Source organism: Anabas testudineus, chromosome 24, assembly GCF_900324465.2.
Source record: "Anabas testudineus chromosome 24, fAnaTes1.2, whole genome shotgun sequence".
NCBI classification, from domain to species: domain Eukaryota; kingdom Metazoa; phylum Chordata; class Actinopteri; order Anabantiformes; family Anabantidae; genus Anabas; species Anabas testudineus.
The window spans coordinates 18,690,402-18,703,217 of NC_046632.1; the positions used below are offsets into that span (position 1 = coordinate 18,690,402).

The window sequence follows — 12,816 nt, forward strand, 5'->3', positions numbered from 1 at the left end:
ACTGGTGGGACTTGATCCCTGGCAGTGTCCACATCCTGAACCATCCACCGATGTGCTGTAGAATCCTACAGACATAAGTGACGTCCTTCTCCATATTTAATGTCATTGTAGGAACGTAAGACTCAAACTCTCAAACTCAGCAGCATCGGTTCCAAATACTGCTGTCAGTTGATTCTCTATGTGCCTTGTTAAGAAACCTTCAGACTCCCAACGCCATCAAGGTTTTCTGAAGCCCCTGAAGCTACTCAGTCCCTGAACTGAAGTCAGGAAAGAAACTTTCTAACCTGAACCTCCACATCGCCCACAGTCCCGAAAATAATCTAGCTTGCGAACTTTTACTAGTTTTAGTCTGAACGAAGAAGACAGAAGACAGAAGACAGAAGCAGCTGCTCCTCTTGTTCTAAACTAAGCCAATTGTTGAACTTGTGTCTGAACTTGAAGGGAGAAACACATACAAAGCATTTAGTCTTTAACACCCACTCCAAACCAAACAAGGTGGAAATGAATCTCCGATTCACTTTGTTCATATTTACTTTAAAACAGGACATGACTAGAACAAATTTCACCCAAGGGTGCTGTTCATCTGCCTTACCACCCAGCCAGAACATTAAAACTAGAATAATAACTAGAATAGTGCTCATGCACAGCTCATGACCTAAAGAAAACCTGTCTCCACCCAATCACCTTAGCTCCAGGATGTCACATGATCTGGATCTCGCCAATAGGACTCATGCGGAAGAGTAGCTGAGATCAATCTGATGATGTGACCCAGTCCCACTCCCTAAATGTCAGTTCTCACACTATCCTGCACTAGAACGACCTCACAGGGACATTTTTCTAAAGGTCAGTTTTTGTGGGATTGTGCTCACGAGGGGGAAGAAGTGAAGCAAATTAAGCTACAGCTCGTGTTCCTGAATATAAATGAGTGCGGCAGCCCGGCCATACAACAGGCCATGGGAGAGCACTAACACAGTTATGGGTTTAATCCTTGGAATAAATTGGTCTATAGAGTGCAGGATCGGCTAAAGAGCAGCACCCCTGGAGTGGGTAGACAGCTACTGGGCCACCAGGACACCTGAACCCCCGCTGAGAACAGGTGTGCTCCAGCAAATAGAGTCTTCATTAAGGTGAAACCATACAGAAAACATCCCAAATAGGCTGTTCGAACTGTCCTGGTGGTGGCAGGTTGCAGAGTCATTCTTTAATTAACACTCAGGAACAGGTCTAACTGTAACATTCACCTCAGGACTGGACAGATTGTTCTTGTTCTTTATAACAATTCTTGGCTAATTGCAGCAAAAGTGACTCAGTAGAGTGTGTGTGTCCAACACTTCCTTCCTTCCAACATACAGTAGTCTTGTCTCATCTTTTACCATCTGTAGAATCTCTTTGATGATACATTTTGAGGAAGGTTTTGTCTTTCATCATAACAAATGCACTCAGTCTTCAATACCTGGATATGACTTAAACAGAACAACTTCAGACACCACAGCTGTAAGTCTGACAAACCAAGTGTGTAAGAGTGAATAAAATAGTTTTCAGATTCTAATGCAGTTAAATTACATTCATGGAAAGATTGAAGAAGAGTGTAATTAAACCCCCAAACCTACTTATAACTTGTATGTTGACAATGCATGAACGTTTTAAATGCATGAGACTTGATCACAACTGAAGAAGTCTCTTGGATAAGCCACTAATCATCTCCAGGTAATACACGTTACCGTACACTCAGGAGCTCTACAGACTTGAAATGAATTGTACCACTGAGACATTTGCACAAGCTAAACTATGATAAACCTATTTAAAGGTACTGTGTAGTTACATAACCCGACTGGTTCAAATAACATCAGGTAAGTTCCTTCAAACATGCACGGACACATTGTTCGCTCACCACTAGAGCTCCTACGTGGTGAGTTGGTGTCGTGAGATTCAAGTCAGATTCATTTTTGATCAAGCCTCTTCTACCCCAGCATCTCAAAGACCAAAGTACTGTGGAGCATTTTTACTGTGTACCCACAAAGGTTCTGCTCTAAAGATGATCTCTTGTCACGCTGCTTCTCCAACATTCATCATCCACTGCATCTTTTTCTCTCTCATCCCATCCCATTGACACTACCACCAGCCACTCTCTCTCCCACCACCTCATCCACTGACGCCACTAACATCATCAATGCTACTAATGCCACCGCCAACGGTAAGGAACCCTCATCCTCACCCTCCACCTCCTTCTCCAACCACCTCCTTATGTTTTTCTCAGTGGACTCTCTGTTTTTCATCTGTTGCTTTTTGCTGCCAGCTGTCACCTTCTCCACTTCTGTCCCGCTTTAATTCCTTTTTCTTTTTTGATCACTCTAATAACTATTATTCTCTCCTCCTCGTTTACCACCCACTATTGATGCTCATTCATGTTGTTCAGCTGTTGTTCTGATCATCTCACTAGTTTTGTTTATCTACTGGAACCAAATAGCTTTTTTAACCATCTCTTTTTTCTCTTTCGCCTCATCTCCTGTCAATTTAAAATCATTCTGGAGCTTGTCTGAGGTCCAAGAAGTTCTTTTCAAGAAAGTCATTTAGAGTTCATCAGCAAATACAATTATCCTTAATGAGTTTTTGAAGCGGCTTCCCTCTGATCACAAATCAGAACCCTCTGAATTTGTGCCATGTTTGACTTTTCAAGTACCTGTGAAAAGTTGCTCAGAGCTATTTTACTTTTCATGCACCTCTGAGAAATGAAACCCTCTATTATTCATTTGTTCAGTCTATTATTCATTATCTACCTGGAAGAAAACTCACCTAGTCCTGTTCTGATGAACGTGTTTGAATGTGTTTGACTCTGGACAGCTGAGACCTGGTCAATATTATCTACCACTGCCTTAAAAACAGGAGTTAATCAGTTCTTTTCTTTAGTTGTGGTAGTGGATGTTTCCAGGAACTATCAAATCAGATCTTGATCTTTGATTAGGGTAATGCAGATTTTTTTCCTAATTAAGAACTGGAATTCTAAATACATAGCTCAGGTGAGGTGGGAAATACCCTGTACTTGCAGCGTGGCATGATATTTTTAGTAAAAGTTCTGCGTGTTGAAAATATCACGGGAGCATTGGGTGATCTACACCTAAAACCAGCTTGTTGTCCTTCTCGCTTTGCTGTGTCCAGTCCTTCCTCCCATCACTCCAGCTCCATCCATCATCCCTACCACTAGCATGTCTCTAACCACAATCAGTACCACCACTACCAGCACAACCAGCTCCTCCTCGTCTGGTAAGATTTCATCTGCTTTGCTGCTTTATTTTTTGCCATGAGCAACTCTAGACTTTCTATGTTATTATTATTTGATGTTTCCTCTTCTAAATTGATTGAATTTAGGGCAGAAAAGAGAAACGACATAAAGTCCAGGAACATTTGTTCTGTCAACCGTTGCTTCTGTTGACTGTCAAACTGAGTGTGCCAAAAGCAATTTTATTTTATTATATATTAGTTTTCTGTAGAGTTATTCTAAGCAGTAATAGGTAATGTCATGTCTAATTTAAATATTGTAGATTGCTATTGCTGGTGTCTTAGCAGTACTAAATTGAATGCCAGAGAGGTCATAATTCATCTCCATATTCCTGCGGTTTGATACCTAAATAAGAGAACATCAAAAACGTTATGTAGAGTTTATTCATGCTGCACCATGTGCTGACATTGGACAACTGTTAAAACATTTAAAAATGTTTAACACCAAACAACAGAGAAAGTTAATAATATGTCTGTGCTAAAATCCACCTCAACCTCAATCTATTACTGCCTACAGTTGGTAAGAAGCTTAACCATTGTAAAACATCTTGTCTGACAGCAGGTTCCTCCTCTTCACATTCAGGATCACACTCTGATTCAAAGAGAGATAAAAGGGACCCGTTTATATCTATGTACTTCCAGCTCTTGAAACCAAACTAACACTGACTCCTGGTTGCTTTTGGAAAACTCAGTTTGTGCAGCAGATGTCACGTTTTTTTACATTAAATCAAGAAGAAACCTTTCTTGAACAGGCTAGACGATTTTCTTATTACAAAGTGGGATTGTGTGTTTTGTGTTGCTGACCTTTTCATTATGCTGATCAGTTTTGGCTACTGCTACCATCACCATTACCATTGGCACTGCTACCCCTGCACCTCCCCCTTCAGCCTACAGTACAGAACATGGTAAAGTAGTTAACCGTGCTGCCCGTACTATGCTCCCTGTTTAGACACGGCGTCACCTCTGTCTCATTGTGACTGAAGCTAGTGGGAGTGAATCTGGGTGTTAACATGAGGTCGGCCTCCCATGAACCTCTTGCACAAAAACACTTCAACAACAAGAACAAAGTTTCCCGTTTAAATACAGGTGTTGAATGTGACATTAATCTGCACACAGACCGGTGAATCTTATGCTGATGTGATATTTTCTCCCATAGAACAACAGACAACCAGCACCACAACAACTACATCAGCTGCTCCCACTAACAACCCAGCTACTAACCCCCCACTGCATGGTAAGAACCATAATACTGGAATAAGGCCAGTGCTAAGACTGACCAGCTTAACACTGCCACGAGTGCATGTCGGTTTAAACTCACTTCCATACATCAGCTCAGTTCATGTGTATATTACCTGGTCAGGAAACCTGGTTAAACCAGTTTTCATATAAAATGTCGTTGTAATTTTTAACACCTGTGAAAATCTATTTACACTGTTTTCATGTCAGCAAAATTAATGTTTCTAAGAAAATCAATTCATTCTCCGGAGTCTGAAATAATAAGTTTCCTATTGATTAATTTAGACCTATGTACAACTCTGCAAAGTAATTATATTAATTACTTCAGGAAGCTCAGGGAAACAGTCGAGTTATAGACTGTAAAATCCTTCAGTGACATCTTTAGATATTTTTATATTTTACTAGTAACTATCATTTCTGAAGCACTCATTACTACCATCCAAATATTCTGCCCCCTTAAGAACATGATCATCCTTTCTTACTCTTCTAGCTTCATTTAAATTTCCAGCCTTCACCCTTTAGCTTGATTTTCCTGTTGTTTCCTCCCCACCAACAGCTGAAGGAACGACTCCTCCGCTGCTGTTAGTAACTATTAACCAGCCAACCACTAACTTAGCTGTTACTACTGCTTCCTCTTGGGGTAAGACGCACTCTCGCACGTGTAGCTCAGAAACGACCATCTGTATGATAAACTGCTGCCATCCATGTCATTTTATTTCTGTGCTCTCTTAAAAAAAAAGATGGAATTCAAACTATGATTTAGTAAATCATGTTTCTCTATTAGCATGTTGATGTACTATCTTCCTGATTTAGCTGTAATGTGTTCAGGTCCCTTGATTCATAATGATCAGCATTGGGATACTGTTGCTGTTCTCTCTTGTGCTACTCACAATTTAATCCATAAAACATCTTAACCTGCTCGTACAAACTTCTCCTTTCATATGGTACATACAGTACATTTACATAATCTGTTGGTGCCTCGGTTTGTGTTACTCGTTACTCACACTTCGGTCCTTTCCTGTTATTCTTTTCTTCTGTTCTTGTAATTGTAACTTTTCTCTAATAAGCAAATATAATGTTAAACATGATTAAAATCAAGGTACGATTTCCTGAAACTAATGAAGTGAAGCTTGAGGTTTATTTAATGGTGAAAGTGTCTTAATCTTAATGTGTGTTGTGTGCACTGGTATTTTTTCTTTAAAGTACTCTATTACTTTTTGTTACTCTCTGTAACCTGCCTTTTTACTATAATGACACCTGGTTCGATGTACCATGTTCTGGCAGCAAAGAAGACATCTTCAACCAAAAACTCTTCTCCTGAATCCCCTGCTTCCCAGTCCAATCAGTTAGCTTCTGGACCAACTGATCACCACAGAAGACTCAGGCATGTTTTTGGATTACCTGCTGGTGGACCTGTTGTTTCTGAGGCACCTAGACCAGATGCTACTCCTGCCACTTTAAGTAGACCTCCAAAGACAGGAATCCGTAGGTCCTTTGCATCTAGTCACTTGAGTCCTCCAGACCAAAGCCCTAAATCCTCACATCCAGCAGATCAACCCAGACTCACAGCTCCAGCTTTTGGTCCTCCGGCCCCACCAGAATCCTCTTACTCTAGACCTCCAGCTTCTCTTCCCAGGCCTCCAGGACATCGCAGCTCTAAGACCTTCCTGGGGTTCATCTCTACACCTTTGATCTGGCAGGGGAGGAAACGTCCGAATGGAGGAAGACGCCCAACTTCCACAAGAGCATCACCCAGGCCACCTTTTCACATCACAAAACCTGCTGCATCACTAGGTGTACTTAAATCCACATCCAGGCCTACATATGCTAGACAACCAACTGGATTCAGATACACGCCTATGTACACAAAGTCACCTGTGTTGCAAAACACAACAGGTTGCCAAAATGCATCAACTCAACCTACATCACAAGCAAACCCTTTGCACTATCCGGGCTCCAACAAGGAGAGTCCTACAACTACTCCAGACTCAAAGCTCTCTCCTGCAGCAGGGGTTCAAGGGTCATATCCATGGCAACGTAGAGATGAGGCATTACATACAAAAGAATCTTCCTCAGTGGTGGGGGCATCACCCCTGTCATTATCAGCATCATCTTTGTTGTCACCATCATCTGCACTCAGCTACAGGAAGAACAAGCCTGCAGCACCCCAGTGGTCACTGCTAAACATGAACAGTGGGGAAAACCAAACCATGGTTAAGGGTAACTGGACAGATCCTCTGGAAACACTGGGTGATGAGGACTCATCAGGGAATGATGAATCATTTGTGTATGATTTGACTCCGTTTGGAGAAGAGGGTGCTTCTTTGAGCTTGTATGAGTTTGATGCTGCCTATTCCTTGGATAAACCAACCACCATCTCACCAGCCTTTACCAGCCCTGATACCAACAACCAACAGTCCTTCAACCAATTCGAGCCTCATACTTTACTTCCAACACCACATCCCTTAAGTGCTTCTGAAGGAAGAAGTGAACATTTGCTAATGGAAACACATTTCCCCATGAGTCTAGACAGTAGATTAGTAGCAGACAGTAGTTCTCCAACGTACTCGATCCATCGACTAAACCCAGAAGCAGTCCCATTTATTAGCAGGTCTCATACTGCTACAGTAGCTGTTTCTCAGACTTTGACAGGAGCTCAAACCCACCACAGGGTTTCAAACAACACTAGCTCAAGTGGACAGAGGCTAGAGGAAAATCCCAACTCACAGGCTGCCACTCAACAAGTACAAACACTGACTTTTCACCCAACACCAGATCTTTTTATTCCCCCACTTTCATCCCTTTCATCCCTCCTTATACAGCCAACACCTTCTTTGCCCATGATACGACTGAGCTCCTCTGCTTATCATGCAGAGGAGAGTCTCCCCAAACAGATATTCTCTTCTTCAGTGCCACAGAAGGAAGACATATCACAGATTTCTGAATCCTCCCTTTCTTTACACCTACTGGAAAGTATGGATGAAGCAGACTTTGCTGGAAGTGATGTTAAACTTGCAGTAGCCAAAAGTAGACTTTTAAGCAATTTATATAGTACAGACTTGAATTCATCTGTGCACTTCATTCTCCACACACCCCCAATTTCTCCCTCTGTTTTCCCCAAAAATGGTTCTAGCACTTTTACGTCCTCTCTTAACATCCATAATTCCTCCACACCCACTGCCCTACCTCTTAGTCCCCAAAATCTTTCTTTTGCATTCCTGGCAGCCTCTAATCCATTAACCTCCTCTCATGCCTTCAATCTATCTGGTTCATTGTTTGTCTCCTCCAGCCCTGTTACTTTACAAATTCCAACCCCCCCATCTCTGCACACAAACACCCTCCCTCCTCTCCTAGCATCTCCTCAAACCTGGTCCACCACCATTCCTCTTCCACCCTTTGCTCTGCAGCAGCCCTCCCCCTCCCCGCAGTCCAAGCACATGCTTTCAGAAACAGATGGCATTGTTGAACCTGGTCGTGTTCCAGAGTCAGATGGAGATGATAAGAACTTTCAGCCTTCTCTGTTGTCATTTCTGTCTCTGTCCTCAAACCTTCAAAGGGACCTTGTGGTGACAGGGGTTGAAACAGCGTCTTTGTTGTCACTTCCTCTCTTTTCTAAAGCCCCTAGTGATTCTCAGATGCCAGTTGTTGAGGGTGCAGTGCTCTCTGAATATAATTTATTCTCTGCTGAAAGGTCCACTAACAATATAGCAGAACTTGTTAAAAGTCAACTGCCCTACTCGGTCAATAATCAGTTTCTTGATGCTCAATCAGGTATATTTGTCGAGCCAGTTGAGATTGTTATAGACCCCTCCTTTAATCAAATTAATGCAACTCCTTCAGGACTATCTATGGAGAAGTTGTCATCCAGCTCTGTGACCAACACACCAAGTTCTCCGCCTGAAATGTCTCTGTCACAATTGGAGTTGCATGTCCCTGATTTGGATTTGTCACTAGCTTTGTGGCCTTCTTCTAATGCAGCCAGTCTGTCAGTCAGTCAGTTCTTAGCTGATCAGAGATATTTAAGTAACATATATACTCCTTCACATGTGTCATATCCAGTGAGTCAGTCTGACATTGGCTTTACATCCCTGCCAGCTGCTGGCATTTGGCCCTTTGAACGCACCCCAGCGCTGCTTCAAGCAACTATTGATAGAAGCCAAGATTTGCACTCTGCTTCTTTGTCTGCCACATCTTCAAATCCCTTTCTTTCAAGCTGGAGTCCCCTTGTACATCATCGTGACAGTGTGTCATTCACTGTATCGTCAGAGACTCTTCCTGGTGACGCCATGATGCGAGTTGCTGATGTGACAGAACTCACAGAAGAAGAGAAAAGTACACCGTCTTCCATGTCACTGTCCCAAGATGCTGTAATTGAGAACTCTCTTCTTTTGGCTGGGACATTTTCATCTGGGTCACAAGACAGACATACTTCCAGTCTGACCTTTAACACAGTTCCATGGAGGTTTCAGGAAACAATCTCTCATTTCCACACCGATAATCAGGTGAACACAGCCGCTGGTGCTGAGCCTAACTCTGTGGACTCGCAGGCCCTCCCTGGCTATGATCATGCATTTAATCACCCCACTCCCCCTTTGTCAAATCCATCTGTCATGGCTCCGACACAGACGCTGGCTCTACACAACAGCCCTAGTGCACAGCTTGGCATCACAACCCCTCAGCATGCTCCGGGGCTGGATTATACGCACCACTCAGCCCTGACACAAACTAACACTGAAGAACACCGTCACACACACAGTTCAACACAGATGCTTTCACATTCGGCTTTTCGGCCATATATGAGTGAGTTTTTGGATGCAAGAGAGGAACTAGAAATGCGTGAGATGCCAGGGCAGGAGGCACAGTATGCAGAGGCACATGTCAATGCTGGGGGGAGGCAGCAGCAACAATCCCACCTAACTTCTGCTCTTACTTCACCTCCCATTTCATCCTCCATTGTGTCTTCTCTATCTCTTGCAGCAAGCCTCACACCTCCTTTTCTTCACCTTTCTCCCATCTATCCTACAATCCATCCCTCCATAACCCTCTCCCTCCTTCCTCACTCATCTTTAATCACTCCTTCTATCACTCCTGTCCTCTCCAGCTGGGTGGCTTCGCAGACAGCAGTTGCTGCCAGTATGGCACAAGCAAAAACTGGCTCGTTGTCACCAACTCGACCAACTGCTGGATTTAACCATTCCACAACAACCCAACCCGCTCTGGACAACCGGCAGTCCTTCCAAAGATTAACTACATACCCCATTAGCCAGTCAACACAGTCAATGCAGCAGTTTATTGCAGTCAGCCAATTATTTCCTCTTCACCAAGCGTCCTCACTCCATGATGACAAACTGAAATCTAGCCATTCACAACTTCTCCTTCCTGCTGAAGTGTATGACAACGATGAGCTTTTGTCACAGCTTGCAAACAAATCAGAGACAGTGAATGATTCGGGTTTTGTCACAGTTCCAGTGTTATCACCTGAGACATCCAGTAACCTCACTTCAGCTGCAGATTTTCTTCCAAAAATCCAACTTGGAAATGAACATGACTTTGATGCAGGACAGGCTTCTTCAGCAGTCAACACCAATGACAATGTAACTCTGGATGTAATGTTAAACACTGCTTCAAGCCTTCAAACTAATCAAAAAGCTGTCCTGAACACTCAGATTTTCCTTATTGAAATGAAAACTGTCTCCACCCCCCCCACTACTGCAGAATCAGCACAACCCACTGGAGGTCCCGTCATTTTAAACCCCCTGCACTCTTCTGGGCTTAATATTCCATCCTCCGCCCCAGTCTCCAGATCCACTGGCTCCTCTATCGATGCCCTAGATCATGGCATCGTTTCTGGTCTTGCAGAGCTCTCACCTACTGAGATTGACAGCCACAATACAAACACAGCAGGATTAAAATACATCGCCAAGTCAAATGTGGCCACTGTTCCAACACTCAAAGATCCTCCTGCAGTGCCAGGTCAGATGACAGACACCATAAAAGCCAAGAATGCTACAACACTCAGAGAAAATGGAAGTATGGAAGTCTCCCAGGGGAACGTCAAAGACAACAAACCAACAGCAGATCTCAGTATTTCAGATGCTAGTTTGAACTCTAGTCTGAGTGTGTTGAATCACAGTTGGAATCAGAGCTCAGGAGTGAACGGAGCCATGAACCCAGACCACAGCGATGTCAAAGTTGTCCACCTTGCCACTACACAGCCTGTGATTGGTGATGCTCACCATTTTATAACCACAAAGCACTCTTCTCCAGCAGCTCCATTCAAAGCTGTCAGTGCGTCAGCTAGCAGTGGTGGCAGCGGGGGCCTCAAAAAGGCCACGGTGCGCGCTACCCCTGGATCCCCAACTGTGGACTTAACTTCCAGGCCTGCGTTGCCATGCCAATGTAAACAACGCTTTCATTTTACATGTCTGTGTGGACTGTCATCAGGGAACAGTATGTCATGCAGTACCAAAACTGTAGATGTAGAGAATATAGAACAATCATCTGCATCAGCATGCATGTGAAGAAAATCATCATAGTAACTTGTATTAAGTCTTAAAGTCTGTGTATATATTCAAAAACAGGTGGGGGGGTGTTAAAGTAGGTGCTTAACTTAAATATAACACTAAATCAACACTGCAGACTGCAGTATACACTATATGGCCAAAGGTCCTCTGCACGTTTGATTGTTAATGATAAAGTGTCACTAAAGATCAGATCTCACGGGCAAAAGTATGTCTTTGTCTCTTCCTGTTTCACCTCTGTGTCCCCATAAAGACATGGTTTTTAAATGACCTGCTCTGGCATCAGTCCCATCCAACAGGACTAAATCTCTACAGCCACAAACACCTTCTACAAAGAGTATAGCCTGTTACCGCATTTGGAACAATATGGTATATAATATTCAGCTTTCCACAGACTTTAGTCATATAGTGTATTTAAATTAAATTATTATGCTTATTTAGTTATGGGGACAAAGAAACTTCAAGATTTTAAGACTGAATGCATAATTAGATTTGCTCTTCAGGTGGCCGGGTTTGCAGCATAGAATATCAGTAACTGTTTATGATGAGGAATACCGTGCACTGTAGTGAAAGAATTGGTTCATTATGATTCTGAGCCTAATCACACAGTAGCATTTGGCCTGGTACCTTTAGTTAAAGTAAAGGGAATGTAGTTTCTCCCTCTCTACCTCTGTCTCTCTGCTCTCAGTCCATCATTAAATCCACCGTTAAGACTCTGCCTCTATCTCATCTCATGTGCTTGTGAATCTTCACCTTTTTTCAATCCATCCAGCTTCTTGGTAGAGACGTCCTGCTCTGCTAACTTAGACAAAATCCTGCAAGGTGCATTTAAAATGCTTCAAATAACCAGCTGCTCCCTAAAACTCAGTAGAATATCAGTAAATGTCTGCAGCTTGCAGGGTTTCCGACCTGAAGTGATGGAGTAGAGTTTGTCTAACATTTAGAGATACTGGAGCGCCACTTAGAGGCCAACGTGGGGCATAGCAGGAGGCCTGAAGGCCCTAACATACCTAATTAAAATAGAAATCATAAGAGACAAATAATGACTAACAACACGGTGTGTTTGCTCCCTTTGATTTGTCTTCCGTTCTCCTCTGGGTCTGTACCGTTCGTCCGTCTCTCTTGTTCTTCTTCTGTTTAAATAACGTTTTCGTTTTGCAGCCAATAAATGGACACAACTCTTTTTTTATGTTCCTGATAGAAAACTGTCCAGAGGAGAGTCTTCTTCAGTACTACTGGCCTGAGACCGGACCCAGAGTCACCAAGTACCTGCCCTGTTTGCTCAACAAGGACCAGAATGCATCCAGGACCTGGTAACACACACACACACACACACACACACCTTTACTCTTTTTGTCTTTGGAGTTGCGTCTTTCCAACTATGCTCTCAGAGTGTGGACGTCTTCTGCCGTCCCGTCCTGTGACAGACCCACGTCCTCTTACGTCCTCTCTCAGCTTTATCACATTAAGACACGAAGACACCGTCTCTCTCTCTCTTTCAGTTTGATCGATCCACAGAACGACTCGTCCTACTGGTCGCCTGTGAACCTCAGCAACTGCCTGGACATCGACACCATTCAGGTGTCAGCAGGTACGCGTCTCCCCCAGCCAATCAGATTCTCAGACTGAGGCAGAGAATGTCAAAGAGGAAAACTGTGAAAACTGTGTGTTTCTGTGCAGACAATGCTGCAGATGTGGCGGTGCAGCTCGTCGAGTTCTCCAAGAACGCGTCGAATGACAAGGTGAGAGTCCACACGTCTCTCAGACTCTGGACAAGCTCTGA

The 12,816-nt window shown here is 43.4% G+C and overlaps 1 protein-coding gene across 1 annotated transcript in view; it reads left to right on the plus strand.

Annotated features, from left to right (window-relative positions):
* adgrg6 (adhesion G protein-coupled receptor G6) overlaps nt 1-12,816 on the plus strand; it is a 60,958-nt gene that overhangs the window by 29,755 nt on the left and 18,387 nt on the right. The window contains exons 9-17 of the mRNA XM_026341874.1: nt 2,123-2,194; nt 3,157-3,261; nt 4,433-4,510; nt 5,069-5,152; nt 5,797-11,029; nt 11,806-11,855; nt 12,235-12,346; nt 12,536-12,624; nt 12,714-12,775. Of these exons, the coding sequence (XP_026197659.1) occupies nt 2,123-2,194; nt 3,157-3,261; nt 4,433-4,510; nt 5,069-5,152; nt 5,797-11,029; nt 11,806-11,855; nt 12,235-12,346; nt 12,536-12,624; nt 12,714-12,775 (5,885 nt within the window). The remainder of the gene's footprint in view (nt 1-2,122; nt 2,195-3,156; nt 3,262-4,432; nt 4,511-5,068; nt 5,153-5,796; nt 11,030-11,805; nt 11,856-12,234; nt 12,347-12,535; nt 12,625-12,713; nt 12,776-12,816) is intronic.